Source organism: Poeciliopsis prolifica, unplaced genomic scaffold (assembly GCF_027474105.1).
Source record: "Poeciliopsis prolifica strain line A6 unplaced genomic scaffold, Auburn_PproV2 SCAFFOLD006, whole genome shotgun sequence".
Classification (NCBI taxonomy): domain Eukaryota; kingdom Metazoa; phylum Chordata; class Actinopteri; order Cyprinodontiformes; family Poeciliidae; genus Poeciliopsis; species Poeciliopsis prolifica.
In genome coordinates this window covers 10,584,556-10,612,467 of record NW_026562381.1, presented here as the reverse complement: position 1 = coordinate 10,612,467, position 27,912 = coordinate 10,584,556, and the positions used below count along the sequence as shown (strand labels likewise).

At 40.4% G+C, this 27,912-nt stretch overlaps 1 protein-coding gene across 7 annotated transcripts in view; it reads left to right on the top strand.

The window, feature by feature from the left end:
• LOC129360428 (protocadherin-19-like) overlaps window positions 1-27,912 on the top strand; it is a 74,874-nt gene that overhangs the window by 34,082 nt on the left and 12,880 nt on the right. For 4 of the 7 annotated variants that reach the window (XM_055030639.1, XM_055030636.1, XM_055030638.1 and 1 more), the window contains exons 3-4: window positions 6,289-6,347; window positions 11,534-11,706. In XM_055030639.1, the coding sequence (XP_054886614.1) occupies window positions 6,289-6,347; window positions 11,534-11,706 (232 nt within the window). Of the gene's footprint in view, window positions 1-6,288; window positions 6,349-11,522; window positions 11,707-27,912 lie in introns of all 7 variants that reach the window. The other 3 variants (XM_055030635.1, XM_055030637.1, XM_055030633.1) reach the window with 1 other exon arrangement.

Genomic DNA, 27,912 nt, shown 5'->3' with positions numbered 1-27,912 from the left:
GTGTGTGTGTGTGTGTGTGCAGGAACGCTGATGTGCAGGAGGCTCAAAGTGAAGCGTTTCTTTTCACAGACACTGTGTAGGGAATCGCTCACAATGTAGCCTCGATCTGCGCTGCAGAACGACACGAAAAGAGAAAATGCTTGTATGAAATATTTCCTTCTTGCACCAGCTGCTTGGAGACTCTCACAACTTTGTAACCTTGAGTTAAAGCAGCTCTAGCAAAGCAGAAAATATCACAAACAATCCTAATTGCAGCAATGTGTGCGAAAAGACTGATTGTTGAATATTATATTCCAGATATCAGAAATAAAATACAAATTTTGGGTTTGATTAAAGAAAATAAAACCAGAAACTTCACAGATTTGAGCAGCAGTCGTTATCTACTTTTCTTCCTATTTTGGTACATAGATTTAAGCAAAAAGTCAATTTGTATGAAATTCTGCATTATCTTTCACAAAAGTTTATTTTTATCTGATTATTGTGAATGTTTTCCCATGTAGCCACTTTTTTTAATTTATTTTGCTCTAGGATATCCACAACAAAGGACATTACATGTAATATTTCCTTCCTGGGCAGAGAAGAGGCTGAGACACAACCTGGTGCTGCTTAAATACAAAACATTGCAGACAAATTTCATCCGACAGTCTTAATAGATCCAGTCTCGTCTGTTGTTCTGTATGTTTAAAGCCTGCGTTTCAGTGTGGCAGCGAGAACACTAGATTTTCCACAAACAGCATGGCTGGATGTTCTTTGTCAGATAAATTGATGACATTAAAGAGTTGCATCCATGGCAGACAGACATGAGGGAATCAGTTTTTCTTCCATATATGTTCAGTGTTGCTGCCCCTCTATTCCCTCCGCTTTCGATCTATTAAATGCAATTTGTCTCAAATGTTAACTTTAAAGGATTTATTGTTCGCTTCGCGGTTGTGGCGGGGTCAGAACTTTGTAAACAGATAAATGTCAATCCGTTTGGTGTTTTGTTTCCATTTTAAAAATGGAGAAGAAAAAGTGTTTCATAGCTTGCTTTCTGGTTTAAATCTGGCTTTCAATCAGCTTTGATGGTACAGAGAATCAACCAGCTGTGTCACATTTTTTTCCTGCCTTTCCTCTCCTATCGGGGTGACATCTGCTGAACTTGTCGTGTGTTTACTGGTGTAACAACTGGTGTCTTCACCCCTCCTGCCGCCCTCCTCTTCACAACCGATGCTCCCGCCTGAGCCCCCATACAATGAATACACTTGCATCCAGACTGCCGAAGCAATTGTCACGCTGAGAGGAAGGCAAATCAAATCTTATGGCAGCAACTACGCGAGGAGATTGCTTTTCCTCTCAGTCGCAGGGAAGCGACTCCAGCGCTTCCTCTGGTTCTGATGGAGGGAAAGAAGAGACGGCTGAAAAGTGGAAAGCTGCCGGGTTACGCCGACGCTCCTGTTAGGCAGGTTGCGCCCGTTCGCCCTCCTCCCCTCCAATCTCTTTCCACTTCTTCCTTCCACTCGCCCTGACACTACCCATCAGTCACTGGGTGACACCGGGGACTACATCCCTGCCTCCAGTTGTTTGGATGAAACGGAACAATAATTAGAGGGATAGAGTGACTCTGGCCGCTGAACTGGGGACGCTCAGATCACAACAACACATTGTCCAACCTGATTAAGCCGCCATTTGTGGCATCTGTGCTGTAGTTAAGCAGTCCGCGATCGTCTTGCGTGAAACCTGACCTCCCTGCAAGATATATTGACATGTCCTCCAGTTTGAGGTCGGTCAGAAATGTGGGGGAGGACAGTGCATTTCTTTACAGGAAGCCCTGACTAATGCGTCGGATTCTTCCTCAGAATAGGCCCTCTTGACTGAGTCATCGGTGCCCAAGGTTATGCCCCCCCATGATGATTTATTGTTTATTTCGCTTTGACAATTTAATAAATAGAGGAAAATAGGCCACATTCTTTGATTAATGGGGAGCTGCAGTTTGGAGGAATAGCTGAAGTGGAAGTAATGGAGCTTCCTCAATGCACCGATTGTCAGGGTTCAGACGCCAGGCTGGATTAGTTCTGACTTTATGTGTTTTCTAGGTCTGGATAAGTATGACAAAGAAAATAGAAAAATATGTTTCCGTTCTTCATTCTCTAATCAACTACATACATTTGTCTTGCGATGTTTTTTTCTTTCCCGCTTCTTTCTTTCCTCTTATTTTTACATTTTTCTCTCTTGTCTTTTTTGTTGTGCTCTCTTTCCTTTGTTTCTTTCTGTTTTTCTTCCTTGTTTTATATCTTCATCATTTTGTCCTTCAACTCTCCCCTTTCCTTTTATTCTTTGCTTCCTACTTTCTTTCCATCTTTCTTTTTTAGTCCTTTATATTTTCCTGTCTGTCCTTTGCTTCATTGCATCCTTTCTTCTGCAGTTTCCCTGCCCTGTCCTTCACCCGTTCTTCCTTATTGTCTTTCTATGTGGTCATTTTTGTTCTTACCCTTCCAACCTGACTGTCTTGCTTCCTTCTTCTTTTTGTTCTTTATTATCTGTTTTGTTTTTTTTTCTTTAATTCTTGCTATTCCTTTAGTCTTTCTTTGTCTTTTTGGTGTTTCTTTCTACCCTTTCTTTCCTTTCTATTGTTATTTCTTCTTTTTTTCTTTTGTTCCTGTTTCCTTTAGCCTTCCATTTTATACTATCTTCTCTCCCTTGCTTCAGTCTTTCTCTATTTCCTTTCTCTCTTTTTTCCTTCTTTCCCCCCCATTTCCCTGAGAACTTCGTTGAGTTGAGTCGGGAACGGTTCAGGATTTGCATGTGAAGAACCTGCTGGAACCCTTCAGTCGTGCTGTGGACATTTCAGGACAGGGACAGGTTGTGAGTTTGGGTGGGTGTGTGGGTGTTGAGTGGGGGTGGGGTTTCCGCCGTGCTCTGCGGGTCGTTCTCACCCAGAACATGCCAACCAAACCAATTACAGGCTGCCGCCTGAGTGACATTCACAAGATATTTTCTATCTGGTCTTTTAAATGAAGTTTTCCTCTTGTTACTCATGCCTTGCATTTTCATTAGTCTCTCAGTGGATGTGCAGCCACTGTGGCAGATGAGGCAGTTTAATTTTTGTGTGCTGGGATCAAAGCGCCGCGCAAGTGCAACACAAAACATTATGCATAAACTACACAGTGCATAATTTCTGTATAATACAAACTTTAGTCCTCGTATACTGTGGTATCCATTCATGGCTCTGCCATGGGATGCATGTTTAATAAACCTCCCCATACAGGTGCATTTGAAAAATGTACCCCTGTTTATGAATTAATTAAAGAAGAATTTGACTTGCATTATCCTGCCACGACTGTTAACTTTGATATTTAATGGAGTCAAGCCGAATGGGAGCAGGAGGAGTCATGGGTAACACAAATGAACAAACACTGTGCGCCCTAGATTATTTGATACTACTAAAATGTTAATTACATTCCTTCTCATGATTTATCCTCCACAGTAATGACTTAAAGTTTAATTAGGGATAAATGGTAAAAAGAGAAGGAATTTCAATATGATGCATTATTATTAAGTAAACATCCTGAGCCTGTGTCAGCTTGTCTTGCGATTCATCAAAGTTTGGTGGACTTCGAAAGACGGACACACCTCAGAAGCTCAAGTTTTCCAAAGAGGCCCCGATCCAAATCAGCCAATCACATGGCAGCAAGTCACATTTAGGCTTAGATGTGGTGAAGGCGGCTTGCTGATGTTCCAAACAAGCATCAGAATGGGAAATAATGGAGATTTAGCGGGCTTTAAATATGGGCATGGCTGTTGATACCATACGGACTGGTCTGAGTATTTCGGAAACCGCTGATCGAAAGGGATTTTCACACAAAAACGTCCCTTGGGTTTACAGAGAAATGTTTGGAAAAAAAGAGAAAAGATCCACAAAGCGGCAATTGTGTGAACAAAATGCTTTGATATAGGAGAATGGACAGACTGAATGATATGAAGGGTTTAAGCCGCACCAGGTTCCCTCTGTCTGCTAAGATCAGAAAACTGAAGCTACAGTTTATAGATCAAAAACGTTTTCCTGGTCCAATTAGTCTTTTTAGTTGATTGGGTCAGAATCTGATGTGAACAACATGAAAGCATGGATCTGTCCTGACCTATGTCGTGCTGTAATAAGTGTTGCCGTAGTTTCCTACTTTTTTCCGCTAGTTGCAATGTAGCATTGCTTAAAAGTCAGTGTTGTTACTGACGTCTTCGTCTCGTTATGACCAGTTAAATATCCTCTGAGGGATGCTTCCTGCAGGGAAATGCACCATGCCACAAAGTTCAAATTATCTCAAACTAATTTCTTGAACATGGGGATGATTTTTCAGTTTTCCAGTAGCTCAGATGTCACCAGATTTCAAGCCATTAAATCACCTCTGGGACGAACTGGATCAGGACTTTTGACTCCTTGACAAATCTGCAGAAACTCTGTGTCGCTATCTTGTTGACGTGGACCAAAATCTCTTGTTGACCTTGTTGAATTTAAGCCGTCTAGGCAGTTCTCAAGGCTGAACGGTTCCAACTTCCTCAATTAGTTTGTGCCAAGATGAGTTTAGACATCCTAGTGTGGCTCTGGCTCACAAAATTTGTGAAGCACTCGCAAGTTGTGACGCACTTCCAACATGGTGGCCGATATGGGGATTTTTAGTGACACCAAATAGTTTTGTATAGTCATTATCTGTCTGATGGTACTCACAGGGGAAAAAAATAAAAGATTATAAAAAATATTTGTCTCATTTTTGAAACGTTGGGATGTTTTAAAATGATTTGTTTCTGACTTTCGGGAACAACTAGCTTCAATGCTAATCCTAGCTTCCACCTAAACAAATAACACAAAGTGAGATCTTTGTGCACAGTGGTGCTACTTCTACCAACAATTTTGGAAGTATAAGTACTAAAGAAAACATATGGCTTTGGACTGCTGATTGGTCAGGGCTAATGCTAATAGCTAAGCAGAATCTGTGTTGTTATTGTTGAAAAGGCAACAAATGACTAGATTTGGCATGAATTGGTCAAAATCTGACCTCACCTATAAAGGTTTAGCTTTCTGCTTGTGCATTTATTTTTTTCCTTAAATGATATTTATTTTGTCTGGAACATAGTAGTAATCCAAATAGTGTAAGTGTTGAAGCCAGTTACCTTTTAACAAAGGTAACTGGTCCAACTCCATTTCAGTCCAAATGTGTTTTGTCAATGCATATGACAGATGCACAGGCCCACTGCTGCCTCAACAGCGGGCCTGCGTCAAATAGTTGGTCCACTTGATGATCAGCAACTGTCCTCCGGCGGCCGCATTAACCTCTCTTAACATCAGGAGAGAGGCTTTTCTTCTTTCAGCAAGGCTTTGATGCCTGCACGCTACACTTTCCTCAGAAATCAGCCGTTGACTCGGGCATTTTTCAGGATACAGTGTCTCCTCTGTGGAATTTTAAGTGAAGACTGTTTTCTTTCTGCAGAAACTCCTGCTTCGTGTCCAACTTTGTCTGAGGAGTCATATCTTGGCCTGGTGCAGAACGGGGAAATTCCTCGGAGAGGTCTTTGATTTGCCACTGCTCTCTGACGTCTCACCTAGAGTCAGTAGATGTTTGGCAGATGTGGAGGGGCTACCTGCACAAAAGTACTATCATTCCTTTTGTCATAGATTAACTGAATAAATGTGGAAAAATTTACCAAAGGATCCATTTTAACTGTGTTCTTTAATATGGATCAAAGATCTATTGAATGCATATTCTGGAAGCCTTTTCATCGTGCAACCGCGGAGTTAAGATTCCCCCGGTACATTCTTAATTTCATCTACTGCTCTTATAGTTATTTATTTATTTAATATTTCAACATTAATGTCTTCTTCAACATGGGGAAATCAGGGAGTTCAGAGAGAGGGAAGGAGAAAAGGAGAACATTTCTGTTTCTTCTCCTATCTGCATGATAGTCTGTCCTCCCTAATGACTCCATTTTAAAGACAGTGGGCTGACCGGCAGGGCGGGGAGGGAGCATGGGATCGAGAGCGGGGAGGGCAAAGAGGAGAAGAGCGGCTGCGCTCGCTGCAGCACTCTCCTCTGCTGCTCTCAGCTCTAAGTCAGCCTCTCTACGTGTGTGCTTTGAAAGAGAATAGGAATCAGCCCTTTGAAAGCCCAGGCTGCACACCAGGGCCTTTGTGTAAAATAACATTTCTACTGAAAGCCAATTACTACTAACATTATTTTGGCTGCTTCCATTATTAAAAGTACCTCTCTCTGTTGCCCCCATCCTCCCTTCTTCCCTCCCTCTTCATCACTCTCTTTGCAGACGGAGAATTATTCCATTGATTCCAGTTATGTGAACAGCAGAGCCCACCTCATTAAAAGGTATGTCTTGATTAGGAATTGTTACCAGCACCTCATTACCATTGTTATCTGTAATTGTTTTATCTTAATGAGAGCACCAGTTGGTGGAGCTTGCATGTGTACCTGCATGTTTTTTTTGTTTGTTTTGTTTTCACTCGGTGTAATTGAAAAGGGGAGAATGAGATTTTGGGATAAATAATGTTACTCTGTGAAGCATTTAGTGGAAACAAATGTTTAAAAAGGTTGTTCAGATTGTTCACTATAAGATAGATGGGTTAATTTTTTAGAATAATCTTACTCCACCTCTCTGATTTTACCTATCAGTTGGACATGTGGGATTATCTTACATCTGCCTATGGCTTACTGCAGGAAAGTCCAAATCTACCTTTACAATAAAAAAATCCACAACATGTGAGGAATTAACTCATTTTACAAGCACAAGAAATGGCACTTTATTCCTAAATGTAACATTTAAGATAAAGTCGGTCAACTTAATTACTTTCTTATGCCTCAATAAATAAAAAGCACTTGAACTCAACGTTACAGAAATACAAAAACTGCAACAGGAAACTGCTAAATAAAAACATTTGAGGTGAAACCTGAACTATCGGGGTTCCTATGCAGCCTGGGAAACAAGGGTACTTGAGTCCAATGTTTTCCAGGTCTGGATATGTTTGAACAAGTAAAAAAACAGATTAAAATAAAATAAAAATGTCTCCACTTCCCTTTGAGTGTACTCTCTTTTTCTGCATCATCAAATGAGAGGGCTTCCTTTTAAATAGATCATTATTAGCTATTACTTTAACTGCATTGTTACATCCTCAATACTAAGTTGCTTTGGATAAAAGCATCTTCCAAATGCAGAAATATAAACATCCTGTTTTCTTTCGTATTTCTTGTTTCTGAATCTTCCTTCTTTCTGTTTTTATTCCAATTCTTGTATTCTTACTTTCTTTCTTCTTGTCCCTCTTTCTATTTTCTTATTTTGTTCTACCTTGATTTTATCTGTCCTTCCTACATTGTGTCCTTTCTCCTTTCCTTGTTTTTGCTCTTCTTTTGGCCCCTTCTTCTCTTGCACCATTCCTTGTGACCTGCCTCCATTTTTTCTTTCTTATATTTTTTATTCTCCAGTTTTTGTACATTTGGTCTTAAAGGGATTTTTTTTGCCCATATGCAAACCCTGCCCACTGCACACATATCTGCCATAAACTCACTGTGAATGTTTTAGTTTTATTTATTATTTAAAATGACTACAAAGGACTGGAAAGTTGAGTCTGGAGTAATGTTTAATTTTAGCATGAAAAATTTGCAGGAACCCTGCAGAGTCTGCCTTTAATAAGCTGCCTAATCCCAGAGGCATAGGAAACCCATTTTATTTATTTCCAAGTAATTAAAATGAAAATTTCCTCCCCAAAATTCAGCTTAGTTAACAGGTTCTATAAGCTTAGAAAAATCATCTATTTATGGTATTAACGTGTACAACTTCAACCGTTCAAATGAGAAATAACCTACATTTAATGAGATTAATTAAGTTTTTTATGCTATGTGTACTGTTTGGATGTGAAGTGATATTTCACACTACATTTCATCATTACTATGTAGCCAACAATGTTGTTGTTTTTGCTCCAACTCAATATTTTACCCCCAATGGAGTTTCTGGACAGTTTCTCTGTGTTTTACAAATGTACTATAATGTTTTTCACCTCTAACACACACAGCTTTAGATTCATTTCTAAAAGCATGTCTGATTTGGCACATATTTCTATCAAATATCTTGCTCTACTGAGGAGATGCAGACCAGCGTTAGCCTTTTCTACGCTTTGGACATGTTCTCTTTGCAGCTTCCACTAATTACATGTGGACAAAAAAAAAAAAAAAATCAAAGTAAGGCTTGTTCTGCTGTTTGATAATTTCAGTACTTTGAGCGTCGTAATTATTAATGATTAGTGCTGCCCTCAGGTCTCTCTCAGACGGAGGGAGAGCTGGGTCTCGACCGACCGGGCCGCTTCGCACAGAGGGAGACGGGCACCGACCCCGACACCATTACAGTTCCTGCTTTTCTTCTTTGTGTTCAGATTACTTTTTCAGACTCAACTTTCCAGAGGACCTCGGTCCTTAACATTGATTTTTAAAATGTAAAATAGTAATAGTAAATTCATCATGAATATTTGATAGATATTTCCACAGTGAAAAGGCTGGAAGTGTTCAGAAAATCAGAAGGAAAGAGAAAAGACAGGATACAAAGAAATATGGATTTTTGGAAGACAGAAATGAAGGAAATAAGGAGGATGCAAGTAAGTGAAGAAAGGAAGAAAAAAAATGGGGTAGGTGTAAGAAAAAAAGGAATGGAAAGAAGAAGATACAAGTAAGGAAAGAAAGGAAGGGAAAAAAGAGAATAGAAACACAAAGGATACGTGCAGTGAAAGGAAGTAGAGCAAGGAAGGATAGAAGGAAAAAATTAGAAAAGGAATGAAGGACGGTAATTCAACGAAGGAAGGAGAGAAGAGAGGAAGAAAGCACAAAAATAAGATACAGAAAACAAAGCTTTTTGTGTTTTGTGTTGGGTAGGAAACCTGTTTAGGAGACTCTTTGTTAAAAAACCTAAGATTTATGAGATAAAATCCACAAAGTAACAAATTCTTCCACATTCTAAGTTTTCCAAAGTCCAGCTTTTCTCAAAAACTAAAGCAGCACCTCAACACTATTTAAAAGTTTTCTCTGGAGGTGTTCGAGGCAACACTTTCATGAATAATACACACTTGAGGTCTCCTTGTGTGAAGAATCAAAGAATAAATGTTTTCTTTGTGCGTTGTTGTTCAGCCCACTTGATGCGGGACACTTGATAGGGCTGCAGGAATTCAGCGTCACGGTTTTGAAGGGGGTCATAGTGAAATTCCTTGAACCTCTGGAGGGTTTCTAACTGTTCTCGCTGCAGCTCTTGGTTTTTACCTGCAGTGAAACAATCAAGCCTTTCATTTGTTTGAGGCTGTGCCGCCCTTTTGAAAACCCATTAAGGCAATTCCCCCTTCTTACTTCTTCCCTCCCGCTTTCAAAAAAAAAAGATTCCTTGCATTAATATAAACAAAGAGCATTCAAGTGTGGGCCTCTGCAGGATACTACAAAGAAATCCCCTCAGGAGCCAGGGAGCCTATGGTCTGGGACAGGTGCAATTACAGTGATAACATCGGAGCCGGCATTACCTCCGCTGCGGTCCTCTCTCCCAGCTTGGGCCCAGGAATGCAGCTCTGCCTTCTACTGTCCTTCACTTCCTCCCGTTCCACCTTTTACTTCACCGCACCGTTTTGTTTACGCCGATTCCCCGCCGCCCCACAAACCAACGCGTCTTATTTTCTCTCCCATGCAAGAAACGTGTTCATTCCAGTTTAGTGTTGTTTGTAAAGTAGGATTTGTTCCAGTGGGAAGGAAATCAAACGAGGGGAAATCACGCTGTTACTGTGCAGCTGTTTATTGTGGCCCCCACACCCCACCATCTTTATTGACTGTGAGCCCCAAACAAGACAGATGCTCCGTTTGTATGCTTCCAGCGCCTTTCTTCATCCATCTCCCAGGATTGCAGGATTTCCTGATTACTGCAGTATTTGTATGATTGTAGTGAGTGAGTGCCTCCTGTTTATTCGTTGAAATGTCCTTGAAGACGGCACATCCATCCACAATGTCCCCGTCTGAAACGCCGCATACTTGCTTTGTGAGGTTCAGAAATATGTGCTTAATCCATAAAAGCTCTCAAAAGATTTGCACTTTCTTCTTATCTTGTGGAAACTGCAAACAGAAGCCAGACATAGACTTCTCTTTTCAAAAGTCTAGTGCTGAAAGGCGATTTATTCTAAAATAAATTACGATTATTCAAGTTTGAATCCGTAGAAATGTTCAGTTTTTATGGACACAGCAATAAGAGATTTGAAGGCAAATGCTACCCTCCAGTTCCTATGATACTTTAAACTCATGATACATTTGAAAAGATTAATATTTTTCTTTAAAACTATTAAAAAGGTTCAAAATATTTATTTCTAGCATTCAGGAAAGAAATCGCATGTTATTTTTTTATCAGGGGAAAAACTGGTAATTTATTGTAAAACAAGGTTTTACAAATTTATTTATTTATTTTTTTAAAGATAAATAAATGTTAAATTATCTTCAGTATTCCAGGTTAGTGATCACAACAGCTCAGTTTTTCCCTTTGTCACTTTATAACTCAATTTCATACCTTAATATTTCATTCTTTCCTGCTTTTACACACTTAGATATTAGTTTCATTTTCTTTGTGGAAACATATTTTAGAGATAAATAGCAATGAATTACCTAAATCTTACAAATAACTTAATTCTTTATCATTTTAAAATGACAGTAGGTCTGAGTCAATTATAAAAAATTACTTAAATTAAATGTTCTCAAACTGGTTGACATAAAATATCCTGCAGCCGATAGATCAAAACAACAAAAACACAAAATGATGCACCAAAATAACCATCTGTCCATTAATGATTAGTCCAATATCCTCTGTATTTTCTCTGTGTTTCCTAATGAAGAGAAACAATTACCTTAAGTTAGACTTTTCCACAATTTTAAATCTTGTAATTTCTAAAATAGAAATAGGTTGAAAGCTCAAAAGTCTCAAATTTTATGTTATCTGTTTAAAGATGTATTCTTTCTTGCTTTTTCTACACCTGAATGACCCGTAAACAAGTGTCTTCATGTACAAAATACTATTTTCTTTTAAAAGGTTTCTTCATCCTCTGTGCCTCCTCTGACTTCTTTCTTAAATGCCTCAAAATCCAAGAGTGTTTCCAGCCCAGAACATGTTAAAACCTCCTGTTTTCTGCTAAAATCACTTCTGGGTCCATTTAATTTGGTTCTGATTGGACAAATCATCCTAAGGACCTGAAAAAGTCAGGTTTGACACAACCAAAACTCAAACACATTGGCTCGTCTTCCTGCAGTAACAACTTCCACACCAAACAGAGTTTAAATATGGTGTGTTCACTGATTATAAAAAGTTTGGAGAGTGGAGTTTCCCAAAGTAGGCCAGCAGTTTCTCTATATTCTGTTTGTGGGAGGGGGAAGAAGATTAAAAGACAGGCAGCTCGTCAAAACCCATCAGGGACCAAGCGACAACCAACACCGTGTTAGAAAAGGTGATGTGACAGTTAATCAACATTTCCCTTTTCTCCCTCCTGGCCCCCATGTAGCACATCAACGTTCAAGGACCTGGAGGGCAACAGCCTGAAGGACAGCGGCCACGAGGAGAGCGACCAGACCGACAGCGAACATGACGTCCAGAGAGGACACTATGTTGACACGGCTGTCAATGACATGCTGAACATGACCGTCCCCCCCAATGTTTGCCAGCTGCCAGACCAAGGTAAGGAAGTATTTACCTGTTGTTATGTGTGCAGGCTGCGCGCGTTCAGACGTTTGGAGTTTGTTGTTCCCACTTTCAAGATAGGGCCCAGTATGGATTTGTGTGTTTGTGTGAACCTGAGTCTGTTTTTACTCAACCAGAGCATCTTTAAGATCCATTATGTCCACTGCAGGTATCAGATGTGCATAAATAGCGTCCCCCCTTTTTTCGTCTTTGATGTCCTGCTCTCAGCTAATGTGAGGGATCTCTGACAGATAAGGCCACCCTTTGATTCCAGCTTAGGCAACTTTATTGACTGATAGCAGCCAAGCCGGCTCTTGAAGCGAGGGCGACTTCAGACGTGTTTGAATGGCAGCAATTAGAGCAGAAGGTGGAAATCTACATATCTTCGCTTGTGTCCTCATCCATTATTCAGTGGGAGCATTTAGCAGGGAATTAATGTTGATGTTTCATTTCTGATCGGCTGTTTTAAAAAAGAAACATTTACTCCGTCATCAGGGGTCAGGGGGTGACAAGGTCGTGTCCATTCAGACCGAGGGAGAGAGGGGTCAGCGAGAGGAGAATAGCAGGAAAAAGCTGTTTCAGGATGTTGCTGGGGGTATTTATGAGCTCAAAGGAAACTGCACACACAGGTGCTGCGGCTCGCCAACACGTGTGAAAATGTTCCAACAATTTGAGATGATCTGAAAATGAGCAGTTTAGCTCGTAATTAGTTTGAACGTAAAGCATTTGTGGAGGACATGTCACATTTGCTCCAGTTTCTTCAGCTTGTGGAAGGTTTCTCTTCCTGTCTAGCATGAAAATAATTTTGGTTCATTTCACAGCGATAATGCCCCAGAAAACACTGTCTAGTCACTCACTAATTCATTCTTTTGCTTCTTTAGGTCACATAAGGCAGGAGGTTTTAATGAGCCAAAGATAGGAAGGAATCCTGCTTAAAAATATGCATCATGTTCAAGAATGAACACGATGTGATTTATTTGAATTATTTAGCCATCTATTTTTACCAGGAGCCTGTTAAGTTTGTGGGTGTGGCTTGAAATGCAGTAAAAGATGTCTGCAGGCTCATCTTGGCGTATTTACCCAACCAGATGCTTCACTTGGAGCAGTTTTACTATTTATGCTGTTTGACTGGGGAACAATAACAACATGCAACCTTTATTTTATGTTCACCGAGAATTGAGCGATACAAATGCATCTGTCTCTCTGGCCGGCAGCTCTCGTCGTTTTTATTGTTGATGTTTATTTTTGGCTGAGAAATGCAGATGCAGGTGTACGGGGTCAGAATGAATGGTGACCATTAGAACCGAATTGTCCCGGGTGCTCGCCCGGCAGCGTCGGCGCTTTAATATGCGTGGAAAAGTGAATTGACTGCCTAGTGGTTGCCAGCTGTAATTACTTCACCACCTGCGAAACAAAAATCCTCATGCCTCCAAAGAATGCACACTGACAGGTCTTCTGGTAGTGGGATCTCATTATTGGAGACAATTAGAAATGATGTACATGAAGAATATTACAAGGGGGAGAGCTCTCTGAGGCGGTGCATTTTTCATTAACACCACCAATGATTGTATCTGTTTCAGCAAAATGGAAGTGTGTCTCCTGAATGTCTAATGCAGCGCAACACTGCCGGTAAACAGAACAAGAGGCTATTTCACAGTGCTGTCCATTCTTTTGACCAGAGTAAAATAGATGATAACAGAGTATCTGTGTGGAATTACAATGTGTTTGCTTCTTATTGGCTTTTTCTTTTCTTCCTCTTTCATCTCCACTCGCTGCAGAGTCACTTTTTCCCCCAGCATTTCTTCTTAGTAAAAACGAGGTTCCTCCACGCTGCGGAAAATTATGGAAAAATATGGAATTAGATTTATTTTTTCTGGCATAGATACGGCTGGAGAAATTGATTCTTTAATTTCTGGACCCATTGTTCAGAAGTTGCATCCATCTATCCATTCATCCAAGAGCATCTCTTTTAATAAGTTTGACAATTATTTCATCCGTCCAGTCGTCCTTTCAACTGTCTGTCCATCTATTCATACGTCTGTCTACCTGTTTGTCTTTCTATACAATTCAAAGCTGGTTAGGGAGATTTTTTGGTGATACATCAAACTTTACAAAAGAAAAACATGATTATATTATCTGTGCAGTATTATTCAGTATTTGCCCACTGATGAATCCACCTACCACTCTGCCCATTCCTTCAGTCTCTTGTTTTTGCTGCTTCTTAATGGACTGACTGGGAATTATGGAGATTTAAGCCAAGAAATGTCTAAACTTGCTATATAAGAGATACAGAGGAACTACTCTGTAAAGACTGTCTGACCCTAATGACTGCCTCAGATCTTTTTTTACCCATTGTTTTGGATGTCAGTCTGCTACTGTGGTCACACCAGAGGGGCTGTTCATAGTTGTTAAATGATTTGCCCAAAGATGACATGCAGAAATGTAATGACATGGTGGATGAAATTGTCCCTGTTTCCATCTCAATGGTCTAATTACACAGTTAAAGGGCAGAGAAGGCTGACAGTGATGGGCACATGATGCACAGTTGAATCCGTCTCTCCCGGTTTGTGCGAGTTTTACACGATCAGAATTTCTCCAGAGCTCCTCAGGAGAACGCCGCGGCTCTGTCGTTTCCCTGCTGCTTGTTTTACCCCTCCGTACGAGCCGACTTGAGCACGAAGGCGGAGAAAACAGCCTTTGAGGTTTATGGAAGATGAGAGGTACAGTGGTTACACATTATGTGCTGATGCGGGTTTTACTTTGAGATCGTCTGTTTTAATTGACAAAAAAACGGACACTTTTCTGTTGTGTGCATAGGGGGAGATTTTTAGAAAACAAAGCGGCATCTCAGCTAAACGCCCCGCTGTTTAGATGTCTTCTGGGAGTAAATCTGCTGTGTAGTGTGCTGTGCCTCGCCTGCCAGCTAAAGCAGAAAACAAGTTGAGAGACTGTGATTGCCAAAGGACCACATCAGCACACTAGCTAAGGATAGCAGCACCTACTTTTTGTGTGTCTGTATTTGATTTTTATTGTTCTTTTGTCTTGTGTTGATAAGTGCAAAGAACAAAAGGAAGTTGTAAGAGGAAAAGGAGGAAGGGTTAAACTCTGGGGCTTTTCACCATGCAAATGTTTACCATTCCCAGTGCCATGCAAAGGCTTTGTTTGCCCAGGAGACAAGCCGCTACCTTTAGACAAAGACCCGGCCTTCCCTTCATTCTGTTAACTTTCATGTGGGAATCTGATCACAATGGATTTTTCCCTCCTCTCTGATCAAGAAGCAAGTGCGACTCCAGGAAATGTTTCACGAGGTGTCCAGATGGGGCCACTAATAATATTAGGGTGAGGACAACAAAACCAGAAGCCGAGAAGAGTTCAGCGATTTAAATAAAACAGCATGAACTTAAAAACAGCAGCTATACACCAGGAATTAACCAGCTAGCATATACATACTGTAAGCTGTATCGCTCCAAAACTTTCACCTATTTGTGATCGTGCTACTATTTGAAAAGAAAAATAGAAAGCTGAATAATATAGATAAATAGATAAAGTAGAGTGAACTAAATTGTTGAATTTGTGACTTTAAAAGCCTCTTTGCGCTTCTGTGACACTGGTTGGATTTTGTGATTTAGAAAAAAAAAAGCAACTGATTTGGTGTTGGTGTCTCAAAATAATAACTTTTAAAAAATATTCTTTTTGCTTTTCATGCACAACTACTTCCTGTTGTGCATGAACAGGAAGTAGGACGATTTTTACTTGTGAAGCCATCGATTTTATCTGTGAAGGTTTAAAAATCAGCCTCTGTCCTCTGAGGGTTGACCTATCGACCGGCCCACCAGGTCATGTCTGCACGTTTACTGTTAACAATTGTCACCCCACTGTTGCCAGTTCAGCACCTTTCTTGCTATATTGAGAAACATTTCAGCCAAAAACCATTGGTATAGCCCAAAATCGGAATCGGTAGGATAGGCTTCGTAATCGGCCAGAAAACTGCAATCGGTGCACCACTAATTTTATGTCTCAGATGCTGAAGAGGAAGTCTAAGCTTCTAGGTATAATGTTTCTAAATCAGCACTTCTGATTGGCCTAATTGTTCCTCATGACAATCAAGTCCTTCCCTGGAAGACACGCTGTGTTAGACAGAGACAGAGTCACCTACAAATTTTTAAAGGTCAACCCCACTTAGTGACCCCACTGATGTCGCGTCCCTGGTGGGTTGGACTTTCTTTCTATCCATTATTTCTCCACCGGCTTACAAGGGTGACGTTCAGTGAAGTGCTTGTGGAGAGATTTTTGACTTATATCTGAGTGAATAACTCCTTATTGAATCCCTGCCTGGAATCTAAAGAAGAGCGTGTCTCTTTTCCACGAGCTGACCTTAAACATCCCTCACCCTGTGGATTAGATTTGGAAAGTATCTGAGGACCAAATTATTTTAAATCTCTTAAAATCTATAAACGAAAGGGTATCTTTAACACGTAATCTGCCAGTTGAATAAAAAGACGATGGCGCTGCAACTGTTAACTGAGGAGAAGAGCTACATATAATGAATTCCTCTTTATCTTTACAGGCATGTCTGTGAAGTTAGGGGGGATTTTGTTGAAATAGGGGACCTGCTAGCTTCGGCTCTGTGGAACCATTAGTGTCAGGGGAACTGGCTCTGAGGGGGCTGGTGACAAAGGGAGCTTAATCTATTTTTTCCGACTTTCTTTGATTGTTGTAGCTCACATTGTAATTCCTCTCGGATGTGGATGAGCTATGGTTTTCAAGGATTAAGATTCATGTATTGTTAAATCTCTCAAGTTACCTCAGCAGGAGTGGAAAAGACGGGGGCGCCGCCACATTTGCGGCATTGCCATTGTCTGGTTTTAGAGGGTTTGCAGCCTGGGTTTTGGTGTTGTTTCCAGGTCACTGTATAAGTGCTCATCAAGGCGATTCAGTCCTGCCTGGGCTGTTAGACTCAAAGGAAATGCAGGACTGCTCAATTAGCCAGAGCAGGGAACCGGGCGTCTTTATTTCTGACATATTCCTCGGCCTCCACCTCTGGAGAATATCTCTCATCTATCTGTTAGCTCCCTGTGGGTGTGTGCCTGAAGCTGAAGCCCAGGAATGGAAGCCCCCTTTGCGGGCTGCACATTTCTTCATATTCCCTTTTTCCATCAGTAGATCCGCAGGGTTTCACTGTTCCTAATTGATTTAAGCCCCTCCTCCCCCTACTTCCACCTTTTTCTTCTTTTTTTCTCCTCCTTCCTCTCTCTCTCTCTCTCTGTCTCTCTCTCTCTCTTCAGACAGCAAACACTTCCAACCCACATCTCCCAAACTTTGTGCCAGTCAAGCACTTCCCTTTCCCCCTGTTGAATTAGAGGAAGAGTAAAGGCACCTCACATGTTTCTGCCATGAACTTGCCCTAAATTCGGCACGGGAACATTTCTAGTTTGCAGTTCTCTGATCTACTAACGAAAAATGCTGACAGGTGTCAGAATCAGGAAGGCAACAGGAACGGGGCTGTGCTGACAACACTACGGGAGGCGGGGAGAGTCTGTGTGCGAGGGAGACGGAGATTGAGAGATGAGCTGAGAGTCTACTAAGCAGTCTTAGTGAGGGAAAATAAAAAGGGAGGAAGAAACAAAATCCCTGACAGGCAGGAGGGACTTTTTTTTTCTCCATTCCTCTTGCTATGAGGTAAATGGGAATTTGCCAGAGAATGTGACTGATTCCCAAACAACATTTGATTGAATTAGGCATCAAAACTGCTGTACAGGACACATGTTGCATTGTGATACTTTATGATTAGATTAACAAGTAAACTCCACTCTGAGACCATCCATTTTGATTTGGATTTGCCTAATTTAATGTGGGAACCGGTGGAGGTAAAATGGCTGACAGTGACAAAGAGCTGGGTGCAACATTAAGGTAGATAGAGTGCAAACACACTCCATGCTTGCTAGCAGGTGTAGTGGAGTCTGTAATGAACAACCCGACATGCAGATTTTTGCCTCCGAGTTGTGGAGACGTGAGGATAAAAAAGAGAAGGAAATAAAATGTCATTCTAAGCCGTGTCCATCTGGGCTTATCTTTTTTATTGTGCTTATCAGTGAATGAAATTCTGTTACACTGTGAGGTGCCTGGCTGTGTCATATTGAAATTACACCTAATATAATAAAACAGAGCAGACTGATATTGATTTTGCACCTTGTAAAAAACGACTCATGTGACTGGAGGGAAAGATGTGATTTTTCTGCTCTTTTTTCTTCTCACGGAGCGATTTGGAAAAAAAATGTTTCTGTTCAAACGCAGCTTTCATTTCTCCTTTAAGTTTTCTTTTTCTAAATTGCTCACAACCTCCAGGTTAGTTTTTGCCATATTTTCGAAAGCAACCTGACAATTTTTCCAAGAATCGTTTGAAAAAGTGCTCTCCTTTTTTTCATGACTTTATTGGAGACGAGTGAAAACAAACGTGGCATATTTTGGCTGCCTGACGTCTTTTTGCAAACATTTCCTGTAACTGCTCTTCTTTAAAGCTACATCCCGGACTTTTCTATAACTCACTTCACAGGCACTTCATCGACTATAAAACAACATACCATGATCAGTTTTTCTATTCATCTTACAAGTTTTTTACTTGTTTAACAATCAATATACCTCAGAAACTAATTTCTACCCTCACATGGTTGTGGTGACATCACCTGAGGCATAAGCTGAGTTATTTTGAGACCACTGCAATTGATTTGTTCTCATTTTTACATATTTTAAATCAAATTACTCATTCAGAAGTGCTTTTTGTTTTCTGCTTGGCTGCAGCAACAAGTTCAAGTTGTGTTTTATGATCCTTGCACGAGTTTTAGGATAATCAGACATGGAGCGGTTTGCGAGAAGATGTTTGCAATTGCAGGTTAATTCTCTCCTTCGCCAGTCCGTACCAATACTTCTCCCTCAATACTGCCACTTCTTTTTCATAAAGAAACCATCTAATAGAAATATTTTTTATTTTACCAAAGAGGGGACATTTAGGAAATTAAGCTATAGAGTGTGTAATCAAGTTTTGGAGATGAATTTCCATTAAATGTTCAAATCTCACATATAATTTAATTCAATTAAATATTATTGTATTGTGGAGCAAAATCTTATGAATTAGGACAGCTGAATTTTATGAATTGGGAGAGATTATGTGCCCTGATCATATAAAAATAACTCTAATTCAGTTTACTGGAGCCCCATTGCAACATTCTCCTACAGTAGACTATAATTAGATGAAAAGATTAAAAGAAAGCATTTCTAAGTCCTTGGTTGTCAAAACAGTAAAAAAACATTGTCTGGTAGGTATGAGTTGAGACATGTTGGCCATTAAAAGCCCCATCTTAATGTAGAAAGCAACATTTCATAAGCCTGTCTTTGTTTTATTTAACTTTTATGTTTCTGTTTTAGTCCCACTGAGATCAGAGATCTATTTTACAAGGGAGACCCGGCAAAGACAGCAGTAACAACCAACTACGCACTCAGAAAACATTCACTCATATTATACATATTATACAGATTATACATATGTATAATCTGCAATAATATCAACATATTTTTAAACTTCTTTCATTTAAAAAGGGTTTGGAGTTATTTTCTTTTCCGTCATTTTATGAGCTGGTTAAAAATGGTGAAAATACTAATCCAGCATTTATGTTGACATCAGTGTAAAGTCGCTGCGTTGCTAATGCAAGTTGATCACCTTCATTCTGGAGTCTTTTATGGTGTCAACAACCTAAACGCATCCAGAAATGGTCTGGGGTTGAGTTTTGTGAAATTCTGTAGTGGAAAACCAAACATTATGAACCAGCTCTGCTTTTATTGTCTGTACATTTGCTACCAACGGGTAGCAAATGTAGCTGAGCTCAGACACAAGCCGCACACAAAAGGTCTTCATTTCCAGTCAAGACGGAAAACATATAGTAACGTTATAATACCATAATGACTTCGGCTGAACCCTTGTGCTGTCAAAGCTCTTCTGAATATACTCAGTGTATTTAATCAGCTCAAGAGGGGACTGCTTATCTCTTTGCACTTGTCATGGATAGCGTATTGAACATATCAGAGAGAGAAATGGGAATAGTTCATTATTTTCTAGAGCTCACAATGAGCCTGATGTATCTCGTTGCAGGCCCTCCACTGACAGCTCATTTTTTAGACAATCCTGGCATTCAGTTCACAACGAGACAGGGCAAAAAAAAAAAAAAAAAGATAGAGGGAGAATGAGAGACAGAGACTTGGAGAGAGGGAGGAAACACAGAGGCAGACAGAAAATAGGTCTCCGGATCTCCATTGCTTATTCATGACGCTGTGGCATGCTAGGTGTGTTAATAATCTCCGCAGAAACCAAGAGAATCGCGGTTGTTTGTTGAACACCTTGCCAAGCTGGGTCCCAATCAGCAGCAGATGGGAAAACAGGGGGATCAGGATGATCCCAGACAGAGGGAAGGAGATTAAGAGCAGGTAATGCGCAGAAGTTGATGGGGGCCGAGTGTGTATTAAAGAGAGAAGGGGAGAGTACCTGAATTTTAAATCCATCTGAGAGCGTGCGTACACAACATACTGAGGAGCCTCTGTGTGCATGCAGGTGTGCGTCTATAAAGGTTAATCAGAAATGGAGTGGAAAAGAGAGAAGCACAGGGTGAAAGATGAATAAAGAAATGCTGTGGGTAGGAAGGGAGGAGAAGAGTGAAATTCAAGAAGCGGCGCTACGGCGTTGTCTCCAGTTTGCTTGCCTTTTGTGGCCCTGATTGATTCTGCTCTCGTCTGAGGAACTAAGGCAGCAGCCATTTTTCTAACCACACTGCATTGTGTGTTTAATTCTTTGAGGTCGCAGCTTGGACACAAGCCGCTTCCCACTGTAATTCAAAGCAAGGAGCAACCATGACTGTGGGGTAAAACAAAGTAGTGAGGACTGCAGTAACATTAGTACTGAAATCACAAACGCCTCGTGGGTTTGGGTTGTGTCACTTTCAAATGTACCTTGTTACATTGAAGCAATGCCTACAGAGAAAGACACCTGTTGGTGTGCATTTGCATTTTCCAAACAGGGAACATGCCCTGCACAATTCAAGCACACATTATTTATATCGTCCAGAGGCCATGCAGCCTTTTGTGTATTTACTATTGAATGCAGCGTATCCTTCTGCACAAGCTGAAGCAATAAAGGTCTCCCTTTCAAAGCTTTCTGCCAGCAGGGCTTTAAAACACACATTTTGTTACATGTCAGAAATTCATCCCCACTTTTTTATAAATATATTTCTTTCACAGAAATACATTCTGTTCCAGGTTATTTCTCAGAGAGACAAGCTGCCAATAATGCTAATGTTAGCAAACAACTATTACATTGTTTTTTTTTCCTTGGGTCCAGACTGCATTTAATTATCTGTGATGAAATCTGAAATAACCTACTGTACACTCAACTCAATAAGTCCTAAAAAAATCTTCTGTCCGGTTGGGTTGTTTATCTAGCAGCAATGCTAAAACAATCCTAGTGGCTAACAGTTAGCGACACGCTTCACAAGCTGAACTTTCTCAGAATTTGAAATACATAGACTGAAGCGATATATTCTAGAATATGTCGATTCAGATCATGCCAAACTAATATCTTACAGCCTTTTGTGAGTTTCAACAACAATCATCTAAAATACTTCAGAACCAAGACTGGATGATTTCATGCTGAAGAGATTTTTTTTTTAAAACTCGGTTTTATTTGGATTTGTGATTAAACAAAAAGGGAGCATTTATTATTTTTGTTGTTGTTGGGACCAACTGTAGAATACACATTTTTTATAACAACAAAATATAATCCTAATCTATAATCTATTTGAAGGTAAATCCAATTTATTTGAAAGTTCTTTCAATTACTGCTTCCATGCTGTTGCATCTGTGCCACAAGACTAAAATGGGCATTCTGCCATTGACAGGCGATCGTAATCTGAACCCAATTTACCCCCCAGAGCGACTATCTTATCATCATGTGCTGTAAATTTAATACAACCGTGCGCTAACAAAGGATCCTCTCAAAACTGCCATTCTTCATTTGCAAACACACCGCAGGTTCATGTCGTTTGCTGCACAAATGCCTGTCATAACAGCAAGAAATACACGTTTCTTCAAAGGAACTGTTGTAAGTTCTTATTCACTGTGGTTTTCCTGTGTGTTGAAATTTCACATTTCTCGAGGCATCTATAGAGACACTCTCCCAAGGACAATGATAACATCAGTGAATGTTGTTTCAGCAAATGCCACTTATATTTAGGTGAATGAGCCCTCTTCTCTCCATGGTAATTTAACAAAGAGGCAAGAAAAGTGATGTACTGGGAAAGAAAAGGAATAAAGGCAATTAGTTTAGACACATACATGTTAAAAACATGTAAGCAACTATTTCATGACCCAAACATGACTTTTTGATCCCCTCTGTTCTGGACATATGAATCATTTTAAGAATCAAAATTGGTGTTTATGCCAAGAGTTGTAAAACCTCAAGTTCAATAGACATGATTTGACTTTGATTTAAAATCAAAATTCTAAAACTACCACTGATGAGAAACTATTATCCATCTGTTCATTCACTTTTCATGCGGGAAGTTGATGCTTGTCAGACCAGTAAATCATAGATCTGAGCAGATTCCTTAGATTAAAACTTTCTTAAATTATGTAAAGTGAAATTACATTGTAACAACTAGAGTAAATGTCACACATACCCCCAGACACGGTATCATATTTTTAATTGTCTATGTCCAATAAGCTGCCCAGGCTTAAGGTCATGAGATATATGTTTTCTTTTTTTTTTTTTTTTCATTTTCTGTTTGTTTTCAGTTACATATTTTAAAAAAAATGAAATTCCTTCTCCAAAAATGTATGTAATTATATGCAAGGAGTCTAATATTTTGATATATAACCCAATTTATTGGGATTAATTCAATATTTTTCTGAAGCTATAAAGACAGAGAGGATTGTAGATCTTTCAAACAGAAAGAAAGTAAAGACACTATTTGCACATGTTTTCTTGTTTTACTTGTAGGATCTTTTCTGCTCTGCTAAAATGTTCGGACAACACTTTATTTAAAACACACGTAGAGACATCATTTATTTATAACACAAATACAGAAAGGTTGCGTCTTGCATGTACTAGTATTTGCATCGGGCTCTTTTCAGTTTGCTTCCTCTTTATTTTGATATGACTCGTTGATCGTTTGGATCCTAACGGGTTCTTTGCGGTTCCAGGATAATTGAGGTCAAGTGAAATCTTCAGGAAGAGATTCTGATCATAAACGAAGCGCTGCTATTTAAACCAGCGTGCTGCGCTGGATTCGGTTCTCTCCCGCTTGGCTCGATGAGCCTCAGGTGTTATTGGTTGAGCTGCCATTCAGCTGACTGCAAAAATTACAGAACAACAGGGGAGAATGTATCACTGCCTGACAACCTTTTTTTTTTATGTCAGCAATACAATTTGTGTACATATTTTTTTTATTGACGTATTAAAACCATTTCCAGGTCCCAATCCTCTATTATCACTCTGAGCCAACAACATTTTCTTTCCAGAGAATCCGTTACTCCAGCCTTGTTGATGAAATGGTAGGACAGTAGACTAATACAATGTGGAGTAAACAACTTGATGAGGACATCCTATACCCATAGACTTCCTCCAAGGAACCTCTGTGTGCAGCTTGAAGTGGGCAAGATAGTTGCAGAGTGACTGCCAAGGCAAGGCTTGTATTACAGGGATCCCAGGATATCAGACACCAGGCGGCCTGAGCTCCCTCCAGGCAGGACAGAGTCTGGCAGGTGGCCCACAGCCCAGATAGCTATAATCAGCTCCATTACCTGTAGCACTGACGCCTATTTAGGGGTCGTCATAGCGGAACTACGGCTGCACAGCGGGGATTAAGGACGCAGCAAAATTTGGGGAAAAGTACAAATAGTATGCAGTTACACTAGTCAATCCTACACCTGCAGGAGCGCATTCATAGCTGCACACAAACATGCAGTGAATGGGGAGAGTTTTTCTGGGCATTATGCGTCTTGGCACAGGGCATTTGTTTTATTGTCTCCTCTATTCCTATGAAAGGAAAGATTAAAAATACTCTGTTTAAATGGGGTGGGGGGGAATCAGCTGTCTTTTGACAAGTACATTGTAGCCTGCAGTTCTCTGTGCAGAATACAAAGAGACATTTATCACTGCAGCTGTGGTAAGGAAGGAAGAAAGAGAGAGGAGGGGGCTCCAATGCTGCGGCATATAGTGTATCTGTCTTTTTTAACCCTTATTACTTCCTTTCTCTGGGAAAAATACGTTACCTCCCTCCTCTTATATCCATTTGGGATTTCCTTTGCTTGTTTTTTTCTTCTTTCATTTCCACTGTCTACCATAATTCCTTTGTCTTCCCCATTTTCCTTTTTTCTATCGTAGCTCTCATCACCTTGCATCTGCTGACAACATTATTACTCAAATGGATTATGAAGCAGAAATATGTAAAGTTATGTCGTCCTCCTCAGTTGTGGCAACAAAAGGTTACTACCTCAGGCATAGACATGTAATATTTCCATATTTTCCTCTCCTCATGTATATTCAAAGTGAGTGATTTATCCCATAACGTTTTATGGTCGTTTAAATCCAGCATCTCTTCCTTAGACATACTGTAAATCTAAAGCATGGCAGAATGTGCTTGTTGGATTTGTACTCTGCAGAAGTTAAACAGAGGTCAAAGAGAAGTCATCCAAACCACCTCTATCATTACTATATTTCATTCACCAATTAGTGTCAGTGTTTCCCGCTCTGTCCCCCACATGACCTTGCAGAGATGAGCTCAGCGTGCCGTAATTCTGCATTTTGAGTCGGTCTCAGGAGTGGGAGGCACCTTATGGCTGCCAGTGACCCACATTATAAACTATTGATGAGCAAAGGAGGGTGCAGTAACAGAGAGAAAAGACCTTCTGGGGTATGTCAGGATCCAGATCCTCCCTGCCCCCCCCGTGCCTCCCTCCTCAGCAGTTTACCCTAAAACCTCGTCTGCGTTTCGTCTCTCAACAGACCCTCATTGTAAAGACCTTCTGGGTTTTTTTCTGTCATCACTCACCTCTTAAAGTAACTCACTAATGCAGACGAAATGTGGACCAGTTGCTCTTATCAAGATATACGGAGGTTTGAAATGGTTTCACTGTTAAAATCACAAATGTTTTCTGGCATGTTGCTCCCCCGGTTCAAAGTAGCTTTAATGAGATGCAAGCAAAAGGACCAGCTAACTAGATAATTCAAACATAACTTTCTGAACTTATAAGTGTGCTTTTTCTGATGCAACATTTTGGTGCATGAGGACAAATCGGTTTCCCAACTACATTGACTTCCTTCAGTGTATAGCAGGAGTCTCCAAATCCAGTCAGGAGCTTTCTGTTTTTTCTGTTTCTGTTTATAGGAACAGAAAAACTGTTCTCATTCATCTGACTCTTACTCTGAGTCAGATGAATAACTCATTATCAGGCCTTTACTAAACACCGTGACATCTGGAAGAAGTAATTTAACCTTTTGAATTAGATATCGATGCATCTAAAAGTTGCAGGAGAATAACTCTTAAAGACTCTAGTTAGAGTAACCCTCACTACACTATTGAAATCCTGATTTTCTAGTAAAACATCTTAAATATTAATTTAATAATGGAAAAGGCCTGGTTCCTTTGGATAAATCAAAATTCCTATTTACGTAATTGGCTACACTGAGAAAAGAAAAAACAACAATAACAAAAAAAGCAAATTTATTACATGTAATTTAATTAAATTAGTCAAACTTATGTCATTTACATTTGTGTTAGTATAAAAACTCATTACATTTGCTTGGATAAACTTAATTTGATTACTTTTAACTAAATTTTTAAAAAATTTAAGTGGGATCATCTGTTTCTTTTTTAAAATTTTATTTTCTACCTGAGCAGGTCGTTAATAAATAACTAGCTAGCATCACTTTGGTAACCTTCCAGAGCTACTACAATCTGGTTCTGAGAAACTGAAGTCTTTCTTGTATTTCATTTAATTCAGTGCTGCCCCTCCCCCTCCTGTTGCTGCACACTGGAAGGAAAAAAACAGCTGCCACAGTTTTCCTTCACTTGCTTATAAATATGTCTGGCTGTAAAAAATAAAGACAATTGTGTCCTTGAAACCAACTCTATTAAGATAATGTTTTACATTTGACAAACTACGAGCAGCAGATTTATTAGGCAGCCGAACGCAGAGTGGCTATTTGAGGAAATAGCCTGACTAATAATCAGCTAACATCGTGTTAGATTTGTGTTAGTCCAAGAGAAGTGTAATAATCAGTGCAATAAAGGTAAGTAGAAATGTTAAAGAAGAAGAAATAGCAATTAGATCAGGTTACACGTTTTTAGATTTTCCCATAAGCACCAATACCTTTAAGTACCCTGGTAGTTTTACTCAACATTATCATACCAGGGGAATCTCACAGTGGCCCACGTCTAATGCAGATTAAACAAACACTAATTGCTGCTGAGCTCAGCTGTGTCTTCTTGGTGAATAAAGATCAAGACTGTAATGTGCACAGCCTGAACGGCACAAGTCGGCCTGATTTAACCGTGCCGTGGACACGCTGTAATCTCCCTGTTTTGACTCGGTTCATTTCAGAGAAAGGTCAAGAGCAGAGCAGGATCTAGAGGGGTGTTTCTCTACGTTGTTGCATGGCTGCCGGTGGTTGATAATCAAATTAGAGGAAATTCATTGCCGTTAAATAGAGACGTCCTCAAAGGCTTCTGCTAAAACGATGTTTCCTTTAGGCTACCACATATCTTTCTGGGCATTAACCCAATAATTATGTCAAATTAGTGTAATATGTAAAAACAGTTTAGCGTTAAACATGTAAATACAGCACTAGCTGGAGCAGCAATTTCTATATTTAGAAACTCCAGAATGCCTTCAGGTTTGATTGAAAGAGCGACAGCATCCATCATTATGAGCCTGATGCAACTTTATAGGAATCCCCCCTTTTTTTTGTAAAGGGAGGATGAAAGGTAATGAGAGAGGCAGGTTGTTAAGTTTAATGGCAGACAGGAAAACCTCAGAATGGCTCTTTTTAATGATGCGCCTCTTCTCATGCAGCTCTCGTTAAAAGACGAGGCCAGAATGCTCGGTGAGGACAGGGAGGGGACTGTGTCCGTGCAGACTCCGCACATCCCCCCATCATCTCCAAGATCTGCAGCAGGACTCTCACAATCCTCTCCCGACTTCCCTCTGTATTCAGCTCCTATTAGCATCAGAATATACTGTAAATAAACCAGGCAATCAGGGCCGTGACCCCTTATTCCCACAGCACGTGCAGACTCCCCTTCCTCTGCCTCCGCCTCAGTTTCCCCTGCTGCACTCTACATAACTTTAACTTGCTGGGATTTGCAACTGAATGTCAAGCGTGGTGTTTGGCTTTAGTGTGGGGCAGGTTGTTCCGCGGCTGTCTCCCGAGAAAAGGAACTGGAGGATCGAGAAGAGCAAGGGAATTGGATCTTTGACACCTGTCACTTCCACTCTGCTGCACCTTGCTCCCTTGCCACACATAAGGACTTTTCATGTCACAGCTCAGCATGTTATCATGAGTGGGCACAGGGCCTGAGAAATCCAATTACTACCTCTGTGTCAGACCCCAGCCACCATCCTTATGTATGCTGTAGTCATGTTCCTCAAATCAGAAAAGATGTGCCTATTAGTTCCTTCTTCTTTTCTTCAGACCACTCTCCCACCTGCGTTTTAATCTGTGTGTTTTACCGAACCGGCTGCAGCGTTTTTTCTCCTGACAAGCGCCTGTATATTGTGGTGGCGGCTGGTGGGTGGCTAATGCTGCGGACGTAGGTTCTGACGGCGTTACATTAAGTGGCATCATGGTGCCGACTTTGCTGTGGTGGATAATGGAGAAACCTGGGAGAGAATCAGCAAGCCTCCAAAGATGCCAAACAGATCATCCTTCGTGACAGGGAAGCAGGATGTGTGCTGGAGAAAGAGTTAGACCCAGTAGGTGTAAATCTAATGTATCTAGACGCAATGGGGGTGTCTCGCTGTGGCTCTTTATGTCTTTTATATGCCTCTTATCCCTAAGTGACGCCGTCTGTGTTGTTCAGTGGGAAACAATGGGGTTGTTTGTTCAAGCCATGATCGTTTCCCAAGGTGGCCCACTTCCTCTGCAGAACTTTTACCTGCCTA